This window comes from Dermacentor albipictus, chromosome 3 (assembly GCF_038994185.2).
Source record: "Dermacentor albipictus isolate Rhodes 1998 colony chromosome 3, USDA_Dalb.pri_finalv2, whole genome shotgun sequence".
Lineage (NCBI taxonomy): Eukaryota > Metazoa > Arthropoda > Arachnida > Ixodida > Ixodidae > Dermacentor > Dermacentor albipictus.
In genome coordinates this window covers 2,664,576-2,685,907 of record NC_091823.1, presented here as the reverse complement: position 1 = coordinate 2,685,907, position 21,332 = coordinate 2,664,576, and the positions used below count along the sequence as shown (strand labels likewise).

Below are 21,332 nucleotides of genomic sequence, written 5' to 3'. Positions count from 1 at the left end.
AGGGTCTGCAATCTTCAAAAAATTTCAATGAAGTGTACACCTTACGCATACGAGCCTAAACCTTCTCGGACACTTGTGGGCTGGAGCTGGAACAGCGGCTACGGCAGCAGCCTTCTCGGGATCGGGCCGTCCTCCAGCGGTGCTCACAACGTGAATGAGGAAGATCAGTTATTGGTAGCCGAACGGACACAACGGAGGCTACTACCCTGTCCGAGGCTGCTGCACACGCTTGAGTGTGAGGTCAGCCGATCGAGTGGCTTCGAGTAGATTCCGAAGCTCACGAAGGTGATCGTCAAAAGTTTCCGAGACGACGACCTCATCGAGATAGGCGAGGCAGCTTTTCCATTTGAGATTAGCGAAAACGGTAATCATCATTCGCTGGAATGTGGCTGGAGCTTAACATAGCCGAAAGGAAGTACCCTAAACTCGTAAAGGTTGTCCGGAGTTATAAAAAGTAGTTTTCTGGCAGTCCCGCTAACCTAGTTCAATTTGCGAATAGCGGCTTTTGAGAACGATAGAAGAGAAATACTTCGCGCGCCTCAGCCTTTCTAGAGAATTGTCGACACGATGCAACGGGTAGATATCTTTATTTGTGACGTTGTTTATCTTTCAGAAGTAAATACAAGACCGAAGCGTGCCAACTTTCTAATGTCAAGAGGCGTTATAGTTCAATGAATAAAATGCTCAGATAGCAGAGCACCGCAGCGAGAGGACACAGAGCTTCGGCAAAACAGGCGCAAGGCTTCCCACCACTCGTCGTCGTCGTCTTTCTCGAAGCAATGCCTGCTGCTTGTTCTTCTCCAGTACAATTGCCTCCCCGGAGAAGAGGAGCCGTCTCGGCTACCTACGGGCAAGATAGTACAGGTGGATCAAAGTACTGCTTGAGCCACTGAACGTGCACGATTTCGCGCCCTCGACGGCGATTATCGGAAGTCGGCTCTAGGGGTTCTACCAAATAGTTCACAGGATACGTTTGACTGACGACATGGTAGGGACCCTGATACTTGGACATAAGCTTCGGGGAAAGTCCAGGGCTGGTAGCGGGAACCCAAAGCCGGACTGGTGAGTCAGGGGCGTAGGGTGCCGGAGAAGAGGGAATATCCCGAAGGTGCTTCTGTCGCTGCTGATCTTCCGAAGTAAATGTGCGGGCGAGCTTTCGGCACTCTTCCGCGTGTGCAGCAGCCCCGGACAGGGTAGTAGCTTCCGTTGTGTCAGGGCGATACGGAAGGATGGTGTCCATTGTGCTGGAAGGGTCACGTCTGTAAAGAAGAAAGAATGGGGAAAATCCTGTAGTGGTCTGTGTGGCGGTATTATAAGCGTGCGTCACGAAGGGTAGAATTCGGTTCCAATTGGTTTGGTCAGATGCGACGTACATAGCTAACATATCGCCGAGAGTGCGGTTAAAGCGCTCAGTCATGCCATTAGTTTGCGGGTGGTATGCAGTAGTGGTATGGGGAATTACGTTGCATTCCTTGAGCAGGGCTTCTATAACATCAGACAGAAAGACGCGGCCTCTGTCGCTCAGCAACTCTCTGGGGGCTCCATAGCGAAGTATGATGTTACGTAGAAGGAACCAGGCAACATCCCGCGCAGATGCGTTGGGCAGAGGCGAAGTTTCGGCGCAGCGTGTGAGATGGTCTATCGCCACTATCACTCAGCGGGTTGCCATCTGAAGTACTCGAAAAGGGCCCATAAAGATCAACTCCGACCCAGTCAAACGCCCGTCCTGGACAAGGCAGTGGTTGCAGTGGAGCAGCTAAGGCATGAGGGGTATTCTTGCAGCGTTGGCAAGCGAGGCAGGAGCGGACATATTGGCGGACGAATCGGTACATCCCGCGCCAGTAATAACGAATTCGCAGGCGCGCGTACGTTTTTAGTACTCCTGCATGAGCGCATTGCGGGTCATCGTGAAACGTTGCACATATGTCCGAACGTAGAGGCCGCGGAACCACGAGTAACCATTTGCGCCCGTCCGAAAGGTAGTTACGGCGGTACATGAGCCCGTCACGAACAGCAAAGTGGTGTGCTTGGCGACGCAATGTACTGCCAGTAGAAGGTACTGATGGGTCTGACAGAAAAACCAGCATAGCAAGAATCCATGTATCCTTCTGCTGCTCCGAAAGCATATCCCTGGAGGTGAGGGAGTACTCACATATTTGTACTTTCTGATGATTGGGCTGGCCTGACACTGGGGAGCTAGACAAGGCATCCGCGTCCGAATGTTTACGGCCAGAGCGGTACAGCACTCGAATATCATACTCTTGCAGGCGACGCGTTTGTCGAGTGAGGCGGCCCGAAGGTTCTTTCAAGGACGACAGTCAGCAGAGTGCATGGTGGTCCGTGATGACGTCGAACGGGCGGCCGTAGAGGTAAGGACGAAACTTAGTTATGACCCAAATGATAGTCAGGCGTTCTTTTTCTGTAACGGAATAGTTTGCTTCCGCTTTCGTGAGTGCCCGGCTAGCGAAGGCAACAACGTATTCATCGAAGCCAGTCTTGCGTTGTGCAAGAATAGCGCCGATGCCGACGCCACTGGCATGCGTGTGTATTTCTGTCGGTGCGCTTGCGTCAAAATGTCGGAGTATCGGGGGTGAGGTTAGAAGACGAGGCAGCGTCGTGAATGCGGCATCGCAAACTGGCGGCCAGGTTAAGAGGTCGTGGTTACCCGCGAGAAGCTGCGTCAAAGGCGCTATTATGGTGACGAAGTTGCGGATGAAACGAGAAAAATAGGAGCATAATCCGATGAAGCTGCGGAGTTCTTTTGTGGTCTATGGTCGCGGGGATTCGGTAACGGCTTGGAGTTTGGTTGGATCTGGGAGCAAACCATCTTTGGAAACAACATGACCACGGATGACTAGCTGCCGAGCGGTGAAGCGACACTTCTTTAGGTTGAGCTGGAGTCTAGCATTGGCAAAACAAGTGAGCACACGTTTGAATCGGAACAGGTGAGAAGAAAAATCCGGGGAAAAGATGACAATGTCATCGAGATAACAAAGGCATATCTGCCATTTGAGGCCCCGGAGGATGTTATCCATCATTCTTTCAAACGTTGCAGGCGCATTACAGAGGCTAAAGGGCATCAAGGTAAATTCATATAAGCCGTCAGGCGTAACAAATGCTCTTTGCGGGTGATCTGCGTCAGCCACCGGTGCCTGCCAATAACCGGATCGTAAGTCTAAGGACGAAAAGAATTCAGGGCGTTGGAGGCAGTTCAGTGCGTCGTTGATACGGGGAAGAGGGTAGACATCTTTCCGGGTTATCTTGTTTAGTCGTCAATAGTCCACACAAAAACGAATAGTCCCATCTTTCTTTTTCACCAGCACTACCGGAGAAGCCCAGGGACTGTGCGATGACTGTATCATGCCGCGTCGAAGCATGTCTCCTACGTGCTTATCAATGACACGGTGCTCCGTCGCGGACACACGGTATGGACGTTGGCGTAGAGGCGCGTGGCTGCGGGTGTCGGTGTGATGAACTACTGTGGAGGTACGTCCTAAACATTGTTTTTGGAGGTCGAAAGAAGTTCGAAATTGGTTAAAGAAGTCGACGATCAAGTCAAATGTCAAGAGGCGTTATAGCTCAATGAATAAAACGCTCAGATAGCAGAGCACCGCAGCGAGAAGACACAGAGCTTCGGTAAAACAGGCACAAGGCTTCCCACCACTCGTCATCGTCGTCTTTCTCGAAGCATTGCCTGCTGCTCGTTCTGCTCCAGTACACTAACAAGAAAAACTGGCAATGACCAGGGACTAACTACATGAAGGCTGTATTACTCAATCTTGAAGCATTTTATTCACATCCGTTTGAATCGCATGTCGTTCGGTTGGGGAAACACGATAAGGCTGTTGCCGTATAGGATGGGCGTCGTCGTAGTTGATGATACGATGTTTCGTAATCGATGTTTGATGCACCTTGGATGACCGTGCAAAGCAAGCTTGGAACTCGAGCAAGAGCTCCCGCAGGGGTTGTTTGTTCTCTTAAATAAGCGTTGATGTCGACGTTGACTAGAGGTGCTTCAGCAGTGCCGATTGCCTCGGAAACAAAGCACTAAGTGACATCGGATATCGGGTGGCCGTAGGCGATGGCAGTGCCGAAGAATAGGTGCCTGTGTTCGTAGCTGAATGTTGTGACAAGATCCTTACAGTCGCCAACAGAGAGCTCTAAACGGCTTCTTGCGACGCAGACATGTTGAGAAAGCAGGAGATAGTGATGGCTTCCTACGACCGCTTCACCGAGTAATAATCTGCCAAACGCAACTTGAACTACGACACTTGTACGCGGTGGTAACGTGACAACATCGTCTATGACAAGAAGAGATGCTCGATGGTGGATGGTGTCGATCGTCGATGCGGCGCTGTTTGTCGAGAATGTTACGAGGCGTTGTCGAATGCCGATGATAGGTCCGTTCTCTCTGAGAAAGTCCACGCCTATGATTAGATCTCCAGAACACTGAGGGAGAATGCCCAAGATGGCAACAAAAGCAGAGCCGCGAATCTGTATTCGTGCCTTGCACATGCCGAATGGTGTGACAATCTCCCTTCCAGCTGTACGAACTTGCGTTCGATTATAATGCGTCGTCACTTTCTTCAGAAGGGTGGCTGGCTTTTCGCTGTTTATTGAGTAACCCGCTCCGCTGTCCACTAAAGCGGTCGCTTCGCGACCATCGAGCAGTACAGGAATGTCCAAGGAAATTCTACTTGCGGAATCAGCAGGTACTCTCGTCGTAGATGTATCGTCGGTCCGGATACGTGTCAGTGGGGATCCGTGAGCGCATCCAGACTGAGTGGCCTCGCCCCCGAAGGATCTGTGCACTTAGTTTTCCGGGCGCGCACTGGGCGACCGACTCTCCACCACGCCGGTCGAATACGTACGGGGAGTCGTAGAGAACCACCACGGCGATGGAGAGCGTTACTGGTGTCAAGCTGATGAGGATCCGCGATGCTCGGCAAAGGTTTCGTCAATTTCAGGAGCACGCTAGCTGTGTCGCGGAGAGTTTGCTCAACATCCGCGTAGTCCGAGCCCTCGATATGAGCACTCTCGGTAGAGATGGCCCGGCTTCGTCAAAGTGATACCAAAGGGGATCGCGAATAGGTGCCCGCCGTACGTCTGAATTCCTTGGAGCCTGGCGAGGGTTGTATACGAGGCTGCTTGGAACTCGACGGTTGCATGGCCGGGTACGCGGCGCGAAGTGGGGAGGAACGTGGGACAGGTTGCCTAAAACTTGCAAATAAGACATTCGGGGATGTCGGTTCGTAAATGTTGAGCTTCTGTGATGAAGGGTGATTCTCAGCGCATGGTGGACTAAGTCACGGACAAGGCTAGGCAAAGAGCTGCTCATCGGCTGCGAGGGAACCGACAGCTTCTGAAGTTTTTTGCAGATTAAGAAACGGATGAGCTCCGGAAAAACAAAACGACGTGGCCCCCGAGAACTCCGAAGAAGTCCGTAAGTGAGGCAGCATTTATTGGTGTTGGTATGATCGGGCCCGCTGCCGAGGAGCCTGTTCAATGCTGATGGTCTCGGAAAAAAAAATGCTGACAGAGTCTTCGGAGGACTGCGGACAAGACAACCGAACAGCTGCTCTTTCACTCCGCGCATAAGGTATTGCAACTTCTTCCGACATTCTGAGGACGGCTCGTCGAAAGGCACGCGTCATGTCCTCGACACACATTGCGACACCTTCGTTCGGCATCTGTATACGGGACTTGAAGTCAGGCTGAGCTCGCTCTCGGGGATCAGGGCTTGCATATGTCTCAACAAACCGGCGTTTGGATTCTTCCCATAAAGTTAGGGCGTCTGCACGGTTCGCACACCAAACACGTGTTCCATCATCAAGACTGAAATATACATTTTCAGTCTGACTACGTCGTTCCACTTGTTGAACGCAGCAACACGTTCATAGTGCTCCAGGCAATCTTCAACATCCTCACGTGTGGCGCAGTGGACGGGATTCGGCGTTCGCGGATTGAGTAGAGTACAATGAATCGGCGTTGTGCCTGCCACACCGGTTGGGAAAGACGGCACTGCCATTGTCTCTGGGAGCAGTCCGAACTGGGGGCTTGTCCACGGATCCTTCTGCTGGCGCGGTGTACAAGCATAACCACCGGCACGACTCATTGGCTAACGAGTGAAGAGCGCTGGGAGGAACTGCGCAAGATGTTGGCTCACAAATTTATATTGCCCGATAGTGATGGCCACTTCAGACGCCGATACCCTAATGCGACTTTTCATTTTCTCACTGACCCTGTCGCCAACACGTTGATGCACCGCGCTCTGTTGGCGATAAACCCAGACCGCAGCATCGCGGTATTCAATGTTCGCAATTATTTGAGTCTATTGTTCGTACACAACCTTTCTCGCCCATTGAGTGAGTTTTCAGTGTCGCTGCCAGATGTGTCGACAAGAAAACAAGGGTAGATTACCGAATGAAAATTTGAAAAAGAATACTTAGACCAAAACGTTAAGCCTGCACGCATACTATGCTCATCATTTGTTGGCTTTGGGCATACTTCGGGAAAAGGGTGTCGTAATGGTAGACAACGTGCCAAGGGGTGCAGAGGACGCAACGAAAGAGCCAGGCGAGCCCGTTGTATTCTCTGTGTTTGTGTAGTGTTGATAAAATTAGGTAAGAAAGTAAAGTAAAAATAATCGGTTACTTTTTAGTAATTGCTCAATTTTTCGAGGAAGTGATAACTAATAGTAATCAATTGTTCTTGGAGCAAGTAATTCCAATCATTATCACTTACTCTTTTTTCTGTAATGTGCACATGTCTGGTTCTAACTTCCAAACAAAATATCACATTTTTTCAGACTTCACCGAGAGTGTATAACAAGCGCAATGTCTTACGAGCGATTAGGATTTAGAATATTGCTGTTCAAGGAGTGGATGGGTTCGTCTAAGAACAAAGTAACGCGCCATCCTATTAGGCGAATACGTATTCCAATATTTCAGGGATGCACGAAAAGGTGGCCGTGCTTCAGACCGCCGTGCGGGTAGACATGCCGAAGAGCAAAGAGTTAACCATTGTGGGAGTTCCTTCGGTCTACCGGGGCGCAGTCGTTGCTGTGCCTAAGGCTCCGGACTTATTCGCCATTGCGAGGAAAACCTCTCCCAAATGCCTGCCCCTCGACCCGCGCGCCGTTTTCCCCGGGCGCCGCGGCCGCGTCCCGCGACGTCATGCTACGCGGCCCTGCGATTGGGTCGTGGGGCGTGACGTAGGGAAGAAGCCCCGACTGGGGACGATCGCGGTGCGCGGAGGAGTCGTGCTGCGAGAGGGACGAGCGCCGGTCACGAGAGGCAAGCTGCAAGGTACGTGAGCGACCAGCTATTTGTGTCCCCAATGCCCCGGCCCGGGGACGTTCACGTGCTTTGTTAGCTTGCGTAAGTGTGACTTGCTGAGTGGCTTTGCGTTCCGCCCTTGCGGTAGTCGCAGGCGCTCAGTGCATCACATTTTGCGTGTCCGAACCGTCGCAGACCATTGTCGGTGACGGGAAGCGCTAGGTAGCGTTTGCGAACGCATTTCGGCCCGCGCGCGTAAACCATTGTTCGACGCGGCGTGTAACCCACCTTCCTCGCCATCGGGAACCGCGGGCGCCGAGTGTACTCCGTGTGTTTGGGTGCAGTCTGGTACATGTTGGCCATTGGTGATCAATAAATGCCTTAACTGTCCTGGACGCCGTGTGTTCCTGGGAGAGCCCCCATGCGTACGGCCAGAGCCGTCCAGGTCTTTCGGCTCGGTGCTCGAACCTGCGGTGGGTCTATCGCCGTGCGCCGTCGTGCCGCGTCGTGAGGCCCCACGTTGGGCGCCAAAATGTGGGCTCACAGTACGTCTCCGCGCACGGCGTCGCCAAGTGGCCCCCAGAGGAAGAAGAGTGCGGCGGGAGATCCCTCGGTGCCTTTTGGCGCGGCGACGGCGCTGACAGACGGCGAGCTGGCCCAATTGTGCCGGCAGAAGATGCGGGAGGACCCCGGATTCGCAGCGCTCGTTCGGCAGGGAGCTCCAGGCGATGAAGAGGTGGCCCACAGAGAGCGACGGATTAATGCGCCGAAACAAACGAATCCGAACGTGGTGGCCGCCGACCAAGTGCCCGCGACGGCTTTGGAATAAGACGTTCGGGACTGAGCGCTGATGCTCCGGGGACGTCTTGCCGTTTTATTTTGTACGTTGGGTTCTTTAACTTTTTTTTAAATGTTTATTTGTGAGCGTGTGTCTCTGTGCGTGTGTGTGTATGTTTCTGTGTTCGTGTAGCAGACAGTACGTTTATTCTGGGGGGTATTCTGGGGATATTCTGGAGCAGTGTGTTGTACAGTTTTCCCTTTGAGTTATATGGTTGTACAGGATTTTCACTGGGTTTGTTGTACGTGTTAAATAATTGTGCTATTAGTGTATTTGCCCTGGTTGTATCGTTCTAGTTTTCTTTAATATGTGTTTAAGGGCTGGAACGGAGGCAGTAGGTTAGCCGTCCTTGCAATATCTAGTGCTGGCTGATACACGGGACTTTTCCTTTGTGTTACATGCCGCCGGCTTATTTCTCAGCTGGTAGGGACATTTAAGGGGAGAGGGATGTGGGAGTTCCTTCGGTCTACCGGGGCGCAGTCGTTGCTGTGCCTAAGGCTCCGGACTTATTCGCCATTGCGAGGAAAACCTGTCCCAAATGCCTGCCCCTCGACCCGCGCGCCGTTTTCCCCGGGCGCCGCGGCCGCGTCCCGCGACGTCATGCTACGCGGCCCTGCGATTGGGTCGTGAGGCGTGACGTAGGGAAGAAGCCCCGACTGGGGACGATCGCGGTGCGCGGAGGAGTCGTGCTGCGAGAGGGACGAGCGCCGGTCACGAGAGGCAAGCTGCAAGGTACGTGAGCGACCAGCTATTTGTGTCCCCAATGCCCCGGCCCGGGGACGTTCACGTGCTTTGTTAGCTTGCGTAAGTGTGACTTGCTGAGTGGCTTTGCGTTCCGCCCTTGCGGTAGTCGCAGGCGCTCAGTGCATCACATTTTGCGTGTCCGAACCGTCGAAGACCATTGTCGGTGACGGGAAGCGCTAGGTAGCGTTTGCGAACGCATTTCGGCCCGCGCGCGTAAACCATTGTTCGACGCGGCGTGTAACCCGCCTTCCTCGCCATCGGGAACCGCGGGCGCCGAGTGCACTCCGTGTGTTTGGGTGCAGTCTGGTACATGTTGGCCATTGGTGATCAATAAATGCCTTAACTGTTATGGACGCCGTGTGTTCCTGGGAGAGTGCCCATGCGTACGGCCAGAGCCGTCCAGGTCTTTCGGCTCGGTGCTCGAACCTGCGGTGGGTCTATCGCCGTGCGCCGTCGTGCCGCGTCGTGAGGCTCCACTTCTCGGGGGCCACTTGGCGACGCCGTGCGCGGAGACGTACTGTGAGCCCACACCATGTACAACGTCACTGTTACTCCGTAACGTACTGCTCTAACGTTTTTAGCCGCAGGGGATTATGTGTGCACAACAGGCCGCGAAAAAGAACACAAAGGGGTACGCCATTCATTCAGCGCTCTTTGTGACGCACCTGTACCAGCAGTGTTTGCTAAGATAACCCTGGACGCATGTGGTTATTAGTGCGCTGCTTAACTGATTTGAAACTTTTGGCATATGTCCTAATGCCATATTCGCAAACCGCAGCAATGACAATCAAGGGATGCCCAGCAGCTTACTATATTAGACGCTGTTAACAGTTCTTAAAGGATCCTCACAATTGCAATTCGAGTTTCACGAACAGAGAATCTTCGACAATGTAATGCAACTTTTCATAACTTTTTAACTCGATTGTGAAACCAACTGAACTGGACAACGTTATTGTGGTCCTGAAGGCTGCACGCAGCGGTCGTCTCCCACGTAGGCACCGACAGGGCGGCCGCCTGCTGGACGGGCCACATGCTGGTCGCTTCCGACTCCCGCTTGTCTGAGCTAGAGTCGGGAAGAGCTTTTCTACCCTCCCAGAGCATGTGTGCGACCAACGCACAATGGAATTGTGCCCCTGAAACTTCTGTGCCCAATTACTCTGTAACAGAACACAAGCGTAAAAGGATAAGGGATAAGGGATACTCGTTAGAGTAATGAGGTTTTATACCCCTGCACACACTCTTTGAAGGCCTTCAATAAATATATTATGGTAGCTTTGTTTACCCTGGGGGTTGGGGCTCGAAGGGGTACCCACCGTAGCCACGGTTTATTTAGGCCGGCCAGCCATGGTGCTACAACGAGATCTCGGGAGAGCGACCACGGGCTCCGGTCGAGCGCGCAGCGCGTTTCTATTCTTGAGCTACCTGCCTGCGAGCCCTCTTCTTCGCCTGCTTTGGAGGCAATAGCCGCGCCGTGACAACCCTATCTCTTGAATAGCGAAAGTCTTCATGGGGTTTCAGTGCCGCATATAACTTTGTTCTTGTACAGGACCCCCTGTGTCAATGTGCACAGACTTGAAAACAGTGCATCTTGTGCGTCAGCCGTCTGTTCTGCTGTATTAAGGCGAATAATTCTTTGTGAAATTCAGCTGTTGTGAAACATCTATCTATCTATCTATCTATCTATCTATCTATCTATCTATCTATCTATCTATCTATCTATCTATCTATCTATCTATCTATCTATCTATCTATCTATCTATCTATCTATCTATCTATCTATCTATCTATCTATCTATCTATCTATCTATCTATCTATCTATCTATCTATCTATCTATCTATCTATCTATCTATCTATCTATCTATCTATCTATCTATCTATCTATCTATCTATCTATCTATCTATCTATCTATCTATCTATCTATCTATCTATCTATCTATCTATCTACCTACCTACCTACCTACCTACCTATCTATCTATCTATCTATCTATCTATCTATCTATCTATCTATCTATCTATCTATCTATCTATCTATCTATCTATCTATCTATCTATCTATCTATCTATCTATCTATCTATCTATCTATCTATCTATCTATCTATCTATCTATCTATCTATCTATCTATCTATCTACATCGAGATGCTGTCGGTGTTGTTCAATTTGATATACGTCAGAATAGGCATGGGGTGGCACTACATGCAGGCTTACGTAACATGAATACATGTCATGACATTAGTGCACGACATATTTGTCATGGCGTATATATCATGACTTAAATGGCATGGATGACATGATGTCGTCGGGGTCATTTCTTTGACATAATATTTACTTATTTAAAAATACCTTACAGGCACCTAGAGGCATTGTGAAAGGGGGGAAAGTACACTCAGAGATTATACAATAGCTAGAATACATATGAGAATACATGTACAAAAAATACAGTGTAAGAAAGGTATGAATTGATTTCTTGCATATATTGACATGGATGACATGACATGTCATTACATGAATGACATGCGTATCATGACATGAAAGATGAGACATAAAGCGCTTGTCACGGCATGTATGTCATGAAATAAATGGTATGATGATATGATTTTGTCGTGGTTGCGTTTTTAACTTGATATATATCAAGATATAAATGACATGGCTTAATCTTATCACATGAATTACATGCATGCTATGACATGAACCCCATAAATTACATGGCACTAATGTAAGTGCTGTCATGTCATACACGCATCACGCACATTTCGACACACACATTCTGATGTATATCCCGTTAAAGGAATGAACATGACGCCGTCGCTTCATGTGTGTGATTTATGTGATTCATGGCAATCACGTCGGGACACGCATGTCATTCGATTCATGTCATGAATATCCTGGTATATAATTTCTTAGATGATGGAACTGACATGAATGAGAGCCATGCATATCATGACATGGATATCATAAATAAGATGGCAAATGGATTGAATGACATGAAACTCATATTTAGCTGGATATATTCTGTATATGCGTGTTATGACATGCGCGTATGACATCATTGACATATCATACCGCGTATGCCATAAAATAAGTTGCATAATTGTCAAGGTCTGTATATGTTAAGCATGACATGATTTTCATGAATGTCATGACATGCATGAGAAGAATGATATAAATCCATGACATGTATGGATGTATGCATTGCATGAGATTACTATGATATGAGCGTATGCCGACCCAGTGGAGGAAGTTGTCCACTAAGTTGGGCCGATGATATATGCTCGTGTTCGTGATGTGGTGATGCTCGTTTAACAAATCGTCATTCCTGCTTCGCAAAGCGACTTGCGCCTTTGATTCTCGCGGGCCATGCGCGCTCGAGCCAATTGGCTCGCATAAGGAGATCCCGGCACCTCGCCAGCAGAACACTGGGTGGTGGCTCTTCAGACAGGAATTGAGAAGCATGTTTCCCGCAACGGTTAATTTCCAAGCGCCGGATAGCAACGCGGCGCCTCCTAGTTCCTCCCAAAGCTCGTACCGAGCTTTCACGGTCCTTCTCGTCTTCGCAGCTTAATTAAACATCGAGGCGTGCTCTTTCCTGGTGCACAGTGTCCAAGTATGACAGCGATGCATAAAGTTCTACTCCGGCAGCGTCACCACGACTCGGCCAAGGCCACCAGCGGCACCGCGCCGCTCGCCCGATTGACCATACAAAAAGGTTTAGGATACAGTGTCACCGTCAAATCATGTGTAAGTCAAACGAAAGCTTGACAAAGACCGTGGTCATGGCGATTAGCCGATGGCATGCGCAAAGACGGCATCAATGCTTCTCTTAAACCAAGACTAACTCAGCGAAACCGCTGGTCGGGTATAAATAGGCCTTAATTAATCTATTAACAGATTACATTAATTGTACTCCTACTTGCAACTGCGTTCGTGGTGTAGGAATGCTTGTCATGCGTCCACAATAAACCTGAGTTGAAGGACCCTTCTTTTCCGCCTGCCACCTTCTTACTCTGTTAGATACATAAACGTAATCTAACTCACCCAATTGCCTATTCTTACAGCTGTGTCTTTCGCACCTACTAGCCAGGTTGTGAAGGCATTCTGCTGCAGCGTCCGCTCCTTCGGGTAGCCTTTACTACGCGAGCGTTCCTTCATTCGAATGAAAAATGAGCGGACACTGGCAATGTGTATTGCCGGCTGGCGTCGCTCGGTGTCGCAGAACCGGGTCGGAATACGCGCAATGAGGAAGTGCTTGCCTGTCCGATGGCGGAGAGGCTTCCAGATCTCCTGGAGCGCACCTTACGCGGCCGGTCGGCCTCACCCAGCCGTCCTGAGCAGCTCGAGCTGTGTGGCCGGAAGTCGGAGCCACGCCGATTGGCTATCATGACGGCCATGGGGATCTGGGTCTTGCCACCTGCTGGCCGAGACATGTTCTCCAGACAAAGCGGCGTACTTTTTCAGTGGTGAATGCGACACAAATCTGGAAAGAAATTCAGTCGTTATTGCAAAATGCTCGTGCTGCAACGTTTGATTATGAATACAGCAGTTACTTTTTGTCCAAGAACAGTGCACGTCTTATGTGATGAAGATAAGACCGAACTGAGCTTTGGCGTACGGGTTGTTGTAGTTATACGTTTTTGTGTCGCGAAAGTTGACATCACTCGCGCTCAATCGCAAATACAGCAACACCAATTTGCCTTAAACATGACGAGCCGGTATGGGCCGCATACAGTATGCCCGCTGTGACAGCGGACTGATTAGCTTCATGCTGTTTTGGCCCACGTGCGTACAATGTCACAAATCAGAGCCTGAAATTCTGCTGCAAACTAAATGCAAACGACTGTTTTCAGTACGCCATGGTGATGTCACGAGTAATCGTTCAACGTAGAGCGGTCACCACAAAGAACTCCGCTAATATAGACATATGTGACTTTGGACATATGCAACCGCCTCTATACTCGACAGTTTCGTCGCTTACTATACGTAGGGCACAGCCATTGAATATATTCACTGCTGAGCCTTTGCGACATACGTTTCTTTTTCTTAATACAACGTTCTATAGCAACATCGATATTGGCCAATTAAGAACCCATATTGCGGTGAGGTAAGAGAAACAATACGTATATGACGTCGACTCCCACCTGCAGCGACAACCAGGCGCAGCAGTCGCCTCAGTGGAAATGCTGACCTCGTGGTGTACCACTGTTTCTGTCGAGACCTCGCGCGACAGGTCCCCGTCGCGGTAGGCTCGCCGGAGCGTAGCCGAACCAGTTGTCTGTCAACCTAAGCGGCGCATGACGGAAAGCGGGCTCTACCCGACGGCTCTTATCGCCCCCGTCTTTGTTCGTTGTCTACGTCCTCTCCCACATGACGACTATTTTTCTGGCTCCGATAAGATGAGCACTTTCTTTCTTTCTGGCAGGTAAAACACAATGGCCTCTCCCCGCAGCTTAGTCGCCTGGCAATCAGCGGCAATATGCCTATTGCATACCCTTCGCCAATCCTATGCAGTACTCCCAGTTCAGCAGTTAAGACAAATTTGCCACACAGCTTTCCAACGATTGGCAGATTGCAAGCATTATAACTTGTCTTTATTACCTTTGTGCACTGGCCTGCGCCTCTCACTTCTTTTGCTTTGAGGGAATCTTACTTCCTGCGAAGTGAACCGTTCCATTTTTTTTTGTCCGATTAAGCCAGTGGATATTTCGGAAATGGAAAGGTGTAACAGAGCTCACTTTCTTCACCGCAAACTTCCGTTAATCCAGCCGCAGATGTGAAGATGAGCGGCCCCGTTAATAAAACGTTTGTATTATCTGACCTTGTGCTATCGTGGTTACAGTACGAGCTACCAGAATGCCTGCAGCTGAAGTTATATTATTAGAGCTTCATGCGATCCTGTCACAAGTCTTGTGCTTAATGCTGTTCAGTGGCTGGATCGAGTGCCGCGCTCTGATGTCGGAATAGCATCAATGCGAGGCGATCCTGACAAAACTATACTGCGTTTTCCTGTTGATGGGCGAATGTGGAGGAAGCGATTAATAGTGAGATGGACTACGTGTCTATATACATGTGGCTACACCATCCACACCTTCATCTAGATGTCCAAATGCTTCTAAATTACACACACACGCACACACACACACACACACAGACACACGCAAACACACACACACACACACACACACACACACACACACACACACACACACACACACACACACACACACGCACACACACACACACTCACACACACACACACACATTTATATATACGGGGTGTCCACCTCAGACCTAGCCGATTTTAAAGGTTTAAAGGGACACTAGCTACAAGAAGAGTTTCATAGAGCAGGACTGGTGCGACGCACAAGTGGGAGACAGCGTCGGCTTTTTTCTAAGTTGACGAACTTTCTCCGAGTTGTAGAAGCAAGCGCCACAAAAAAAGTATCGCGTCACAAACACCTGAAAATTGTGTTTTCAAATGGGCTCAACAAAATAGACACTAAGAATAAACAAAAGGCAGGAACGTTAATCCGGGCTGAACCCGGTATGTTAGCCTGCAGTGCAGGAAGAGGAAACGAAAGCAATATATTCAGGTTTTTTCTTTATTGCTTGAAATAATTTGCACCTTAAATACAAAACCTTGCGCGCACAGTAGGCGTCTGTACCTAATGGCTTGTAGTGGGATGATTTACAAAAATGGAATTGGCAGTAATCTAATAGTTGAATCTATATATGCTGTAACGGCAACAAAGGGGCACTCAGGAACAAAATACACTAAAACGCAAAATATGTGAGTGACGGCGAGCAGTTCATTAGCAAACAGAAGCTCACTCTTAAGAGAACGTGCGAATGTCCAGCGTTGATGTAACCAGCGCTGTGGATGGTGTCTTGAGAAATCACGGAGGCGCTTTTGTGGCCTTCTGCGGCTGTAATATGCAACAGACCACGGCCTCAAGATTTTGCTGAACGGAAAGGACTTCCATCTAGCAGGCTTAGAGCTGTGGTCTACAAATTTTCTACAGCTATCTCTCGCCAAATGAACTGTGCTAGCTCACGATCGCACACTGAACCCGGTTCCTCAGAAAAGGGCAGGACGGGCACAGGGGCAGCTTCGTTTGCCGAGGCCTCGCGTTGAGAGGGACCGTTGATCCCCATTCTTGCACAAAAACGAGAGAACGGGCTTCGCACCATTTCGGACATGATCTGAATGGCTCAGATCGAGCTTACAATTTGAAAGTGTTTAAACACTCTATTCTAAATAGTGTTCCATCATCCAACACCAGCTCTCTCTGCACATCCAACATCATTGTTAACAGTTCAATACAAAGACGACCTTTTTCGAGTGTACTGTACTGCGTTTTCAAGAAGGTCCGGGAATAAATTGATTGGTTCCCACAGAAAACAATTGGAGACACTAGAATGACCGTCTCGTAGAAAGGAAAGCCAGGCTCATCGTACGATGCACCCCCGTGCACATCATGGCATACCTTGGCAATACCTTCACATACCGCTTGGCTTTCCTTGAGCCGGAACAGCATTGAAATCGTGAACCACAACTCGCACGCTCCGCTGTGTGTAATGTCCCGTCCAACATCGACCAAGAGTTCTAGAGAAATCGTATCAACTGCATATTAGCGGTAGTCGGTCCTGTGCCCTAACAACCAGTATTTTTTTTCTCCACAATAAATGCATAATTGTTTTTATTCGGTCAACATTTATTGCGATATCAATTATCGTCGTCGTCGGCTTTATGTCCCGCATAAAGTCCAAGAGGAACAACACCGCGCATTGTATGCTGTATGCTGTAAGCACGTGAGGGAAGCCGCCGATCAATATGATGCGCGTGAAGGAAGAAAGCAGAGAGCATCTTCCGTCGCTAGAAAGGCGGTGGGAGGATGAGACCCATACAAACATCTACCTTTAATATTGTTACGTAGAAAGACACCGAGGAAAAGCTATTTACAAGTATATTTACAAGGCAATACGCCGCAGTTGACCAAGAGGCAACAGCCCGCGCTAGCTTCCAATCGTCGTCTTCGTCTTCTTCCTGCTCGGCTCTTCATCATGGGGAATACTACCCCGTAGCACTACCCCCGGCGGCAAAAGCGCCGTCCCGGAGCGACTAAAGGCTGGACTCTGAAGCAGTGTAGTAGCTCTTGAGCCTACTGACGTGCACGACATCACTAGATGCCAGAGTAGATGACGAGGTTGAGCTCACAGGAGCAATTTCATAAGTCACAGGCGTCACCTGGCGCAGCACGCGGTAGGGCCCTGTGTATCGCGTAAGGAGCTTTTCGGAAAGTCCAACGTGACGACGGGGCGACCACAGGAGCACGAGTGCACCAGGCGAAAACTGTACGTCACGGTGGCGGGCGTTGTACTGACGCTGCTGCGTGGTTTGCGAGGCCGTCAGTCGAGCACGGGCAAGCTGGCGTGCATGATCGGCGAGGGCGATGGCGTCGCGCGCATACTCGGTTGTTGAGGTCGCAGCAGGAGGAAGTACCGTGTCAAGGGGCAAGGTCGGTTCGCGACCGTAGAGTAGATAAAATGGAGAAAATCCGGCGGTGTCGTGCCGGGAAGAATTGTAAGCAAAGGTGACGTAAGGAAGGGCAACGTCCCAGTCGTGGTGGTCCTTCGAAACGTACTTGGACAGCATGTCGGTAAGAGTACGGTTTAAGCGCTCAGTCAGGCCATTGGTTTGAGGATGGTATGAGGTAGTCAGCTTGTGTTGAATAGAGCAGGAACGCACAGTGTCGGCGATAACTTTTGAGAGGAAGTTACGACCACGGTCAGTAAGCAGCTGTCGCGGGGCGCCATGCACTAAGATAATGTCACGCAAGAGAAAGTCCGCGACGTCAGTGGCGCAACTGGTAGGTAGAGCCCGCGTGATAGCGTATCGGGTGGCGTAATCAGTTGCGACGGCTACCCATTTGTTCTCAGAGGATGACGTGGGAAAGGGACCGAGGAGGTCTAATCCAACACGAAAAAACGGTTCCACAGGGACGGTGATCGGCTGGAGATGACCGGAAGGTAGCACCTGAGGCGTTTTCCGACGCTGGCAGGGATCACAGGCAGCAACATAGCGTCGGACGGAGCGAGCAAGACCAGGCCAATAGAAGCGGCGGCGGACGCGGTCGTACGTGCGGGTTACGCCAAGATGTCCTGCAGTGGGTGCGTCATGCATCTGAAAGAGCACAGTCTGTCGTAGATGTTTTGGCACGACAAGAAGAAGATCAGGGCCATCAGGGAGGAAGCTCCTTCGGTACAGAATGCCGCCCTGGAGGACATATCGGCGAACGGATGCGTCGGTAGGTGTAGAGCGCAGACGCTCGATGAGTACTCGCAGCGATAGGTCTCGGTACTGCTCATCGGCGATGTTAGCGAAGGCAGACACAGAGAAAATGCCGGCGGCGGTACTACTGTCGGCGTCGTCAGGCTCGTCTACCGGGTAGCTAGACAGGCAGTCAGCGTCCTTGTGTAGTCGGCCAGATTTGTAGGTGACAGAGAACGAATATTCTTGGAGGCGTAAGGCCCAGCGACCAAGTCTTCCTGAAGGGTCTTTCAATGAGCATAACCAACAAAGCGCGTGATGGTCTGTAATAACGGAAAAGGGTCGGCCATATAAGTATGGCCGGAACTTCGCAACCGCCCAAACTAGGGCCAGACACTCACGCTCAGTGATGGAATAGTTGCGCTCCGCGGGCGAGAGGAGCCTGCTGGCGTAAGCGATAACACGGTCGTGGCCACGCTGGCGTTGTGCCAGTACTGCGCCAATTCCGTGACCGCTGGCATCAGTACGGACTTCGGTAGGCGCAGAAGGATCGAAATGGGCCAGAACGGGAGGCGTTGTGAGAAGATCGATGAGAAGCGAGAATGCAGAGGCCTCGTTATCGCCCCACTGGAAAGGGGCGTCTTTTTTCAAAAGCTCGGTTAGTGGTCGTGCTATGGCCGCGAAATTTTTGACGAACCGGCGGAAGTACGAGCAAAGGCCGATGAAGCTGCGCACATCCTTGACACACTTCGGAACAGGGAAGTGCGTAACAGCATGGATCTTGCCTGGGTCCGGTTGCACTCCGTTCGCGTCAACGAGATGTCCAAGGACGGTAATCTGGCGACGGCCGAATTGGCACTTCGATGCATTGAGTTGCAGACCGGCTCGCCGAAAAACGTCCAGGACTGCTGAGAGGCGCTCGAGGTGCGTAGCGAATGTTGGGGAGAATACTATAACGTCGTCCAAGTAGCACAGGCACGTGGACCATTTGAAACCGTGAAGAAGGGAGTCCATCATGCGTTCAAAAGTGGCAGGAGCGTTACATAGGCCGAACGGCATCACCTTGAATTGATAAAGACCGTCGGGTGTTACAAAGGCAGTCTTCTCGCGGTCGAGATCGTCCACGGCAATCTGCCAATAGCCGGAGCGAAGGTCAATAGAGGAGAAATAGCGAGCACCGTGGAGGCAGTCAAGGGCGTCATCAATCCGAGGTAGGGGATACATGTCCTTTTTGGTAACCCTGTTAAGGTGCCGATAATCCACGCAAAAGCGCCATGAGCCATCCTTCTTTTTTACCAGCACAACCGGTGACGCCCATGGACTACATGACGGTTTAATAATGTTTTTGGCAAGCATTTTGCGAACTTCGGTGTGAATCACTTGACGCTCAGCCGGTGATACTCGATACGGGCAGCGATGAATAGGAGGGGCATCTCCGGTATTAATGCGATGTTTAACAGCTGTTGTTTGGGCCAAAGGACGATCGTTAAAGTCAAAAATATCTTGGTAGGAAATCAGAACGCGGTAGAGCGCACGAGCGTGCTCGGACGGCATGTCGGGTGCAATCATTTTCTGTAAGTTGGCGATGGTACAGGTTGCCGACTGCGATGGTAGAGGAGGATCGGTTGAATTGTCGTCTACTGAAATCGATGCTACAGAGTGATCCTCGAATGAGCAAAGTTGGGCCAGAGACATCCCGCGTGGCATCACTTGTGTCGTCAAGGCAAAATTGACCACTGGCAGGCAGACGCAATTCGCCGTAATAGATAAAATAGTATGAGGTAGTGTGATCCCGTGTGTAAGGAGGACGTCTTGCATAGGAGCCGCGATGTAGTGACCATCGGGCACTGGTGGGGATGACACGAAGTCAACGTAAGTCAGTGCCGAAGGTGGCAAGCGAACGAAGTCGACGGAACTGAGGCGAGGAAGGTGTTCTTCAGCGGGATCCAGAACAGGCAGGTCGAGGCGGAGAGTACTGGCGGAGCAATCAATGAGAGCAGAATGTGCCGAGAGGAAGTCGAGGCCGAGGATGATGTCGTGGGGACAGTGAGCGATGACTGTGAATAGCACGGTAGTGGAGCGATCGGCGAAGGAGACGCGGGCGGCACACATACCAATTACGGGGGCTGTTCCGCCATCGGCGACACGAACAACAGGCGTCGTGGCGGGCGTGATTATTTTCCTCAGCCGGTTACGAAGATCCGCGCTCATTACCGACAAATGCGCCCCAGTGTCTATGAGAGCTGATACAGGAACACCGTCGACTTGCACGTCCAGAAGGTTCAGATGAGTGGGCAACGTCAGGAGAGGATTTGGCGGCGTAGGGAGCAATGCAGCGTCACCTCGAGGCGGTGCATCGTCTAGTTTTCCGGCTGGGAGCGGCGTCCGAAGGGAGTCGGCGAATAGGAACGACGGGGCTGGGGAGAGCGAGATTGTCGTCGTTGGGGCGAAGGCGAACGAGAATAGGGGCGGTTCGGCGCAGGAGAATCGATGGCGGCATTATCTGAGCGGGCAGCATAGGGACGAGAAAGGCCACCTGGGGGGCGAGAGTAGGCAGTATATGTAGACTGGTTCAGGGAACTCCAGCGACTGCGGCAGTGCCGAGAAATGTGCCCAATTCGATGGCAGTGAAAACAAATTGGCTTGTCATCTGCAGTGCGCCATTCAGAGGGGTTGCGGAAACGTGGTGGGTAAGAAGGTGCGGGACGGGGTGGAATCGAAGATGCCGGGTGGGGATCAGGGCGATGGGCCGAGCACATGGTGTGAAGACCCATGTTGGCGAACTCCTGGTGGACAACTGCCTGGATCAGGGAAATGGTGACTGCAGGTGCATTGGAGGGGCTGGAGTCGAACGCAGCCGGATAGGCGGCCTCGATCTCACGCCGGACAATCCTGGTAACATCGCCAGTGTTGTTGGGACGAGGAGCGTCGGCACAGGAAGATGTCGCTGGGGTGTTGGGCAGACGGGCAAACTGTTGGTCGATACGTCGGCTTTTAGCGAATTCCAGGCGGCGGCACTCTTTTATAACTGCATCCACCGTCGCGACGTTGTTAAATACGAGCAAGTTGAAGGCGTCATCGGCAATGCCTTTGAGGATGTGGGAGACCTTGTCGGACTCAGTCATGTGTGCGTCAACTTTGCGGCATAGAGCCAAGACGTCCTGAATGTACGTGACGTAGGGCTCCGTTGACGTCTGCACACGAC

General features: G+C 50.9%; 2 protein-coding genes across 11 annotated transcripts in view; one reads left to right on the top strand and one right to left on the bottom strand.

Moving 5' to 3' along the window:
* LOC135919931 (transient-receptor-potential-like protein) overlaps positions 1–21,332 on the top strand; it is a 397,285-nt gene that overhangs the window by 242,004 nt on the left and 133,949 nt on the right. For 8 of the 9 annotated variants that reach the window (XM_070534944.1, XM_070534941.1, XM_070534942.1 and 5 more), the window contains one exon: positions 2,268–2,369. The gene's annotated coding sequence lies outside the window, so the exon portion shown is untranslated. Of the gene's footprint in view, positions 1–2,267; positions 2,370–21,332 lie in introns of those variants that run through there. The other variant, XM_070534946.1, reaches the window with a different exon arrangement.
* LOC135919933 (proton channel OtopLc-like) overlaps positions 1–21,332 on the bottom strand; it is a 153,234-nt gene that overhangs the window by 118,265 nt on the left and 13,637 nt on the right. Inside the window, exons 1-2 of one of the 2 annotated variants that reach the window (XM_065453951.2) lie at positions 13,998–14,157; positions 13,113–13,336 (exon numbers count right to left, since the gene is read on the bottom strand). In XM_065453951.2, the coding sequence (XP_065310023.1) occupies positions 13,113–13,286 (174 nt within the window). In that variant the 5' untranslated portion in view covers positions 13,287–13,336; positions 13,998–14,157. Of the gene's footprint in view, positions 1–13,112; positions 13,337–13,997; positions 14,158–21,332 lie in introns of those variants that run through there. The other variant, XM_065453952.2, reaches the window with a different exon arrangement.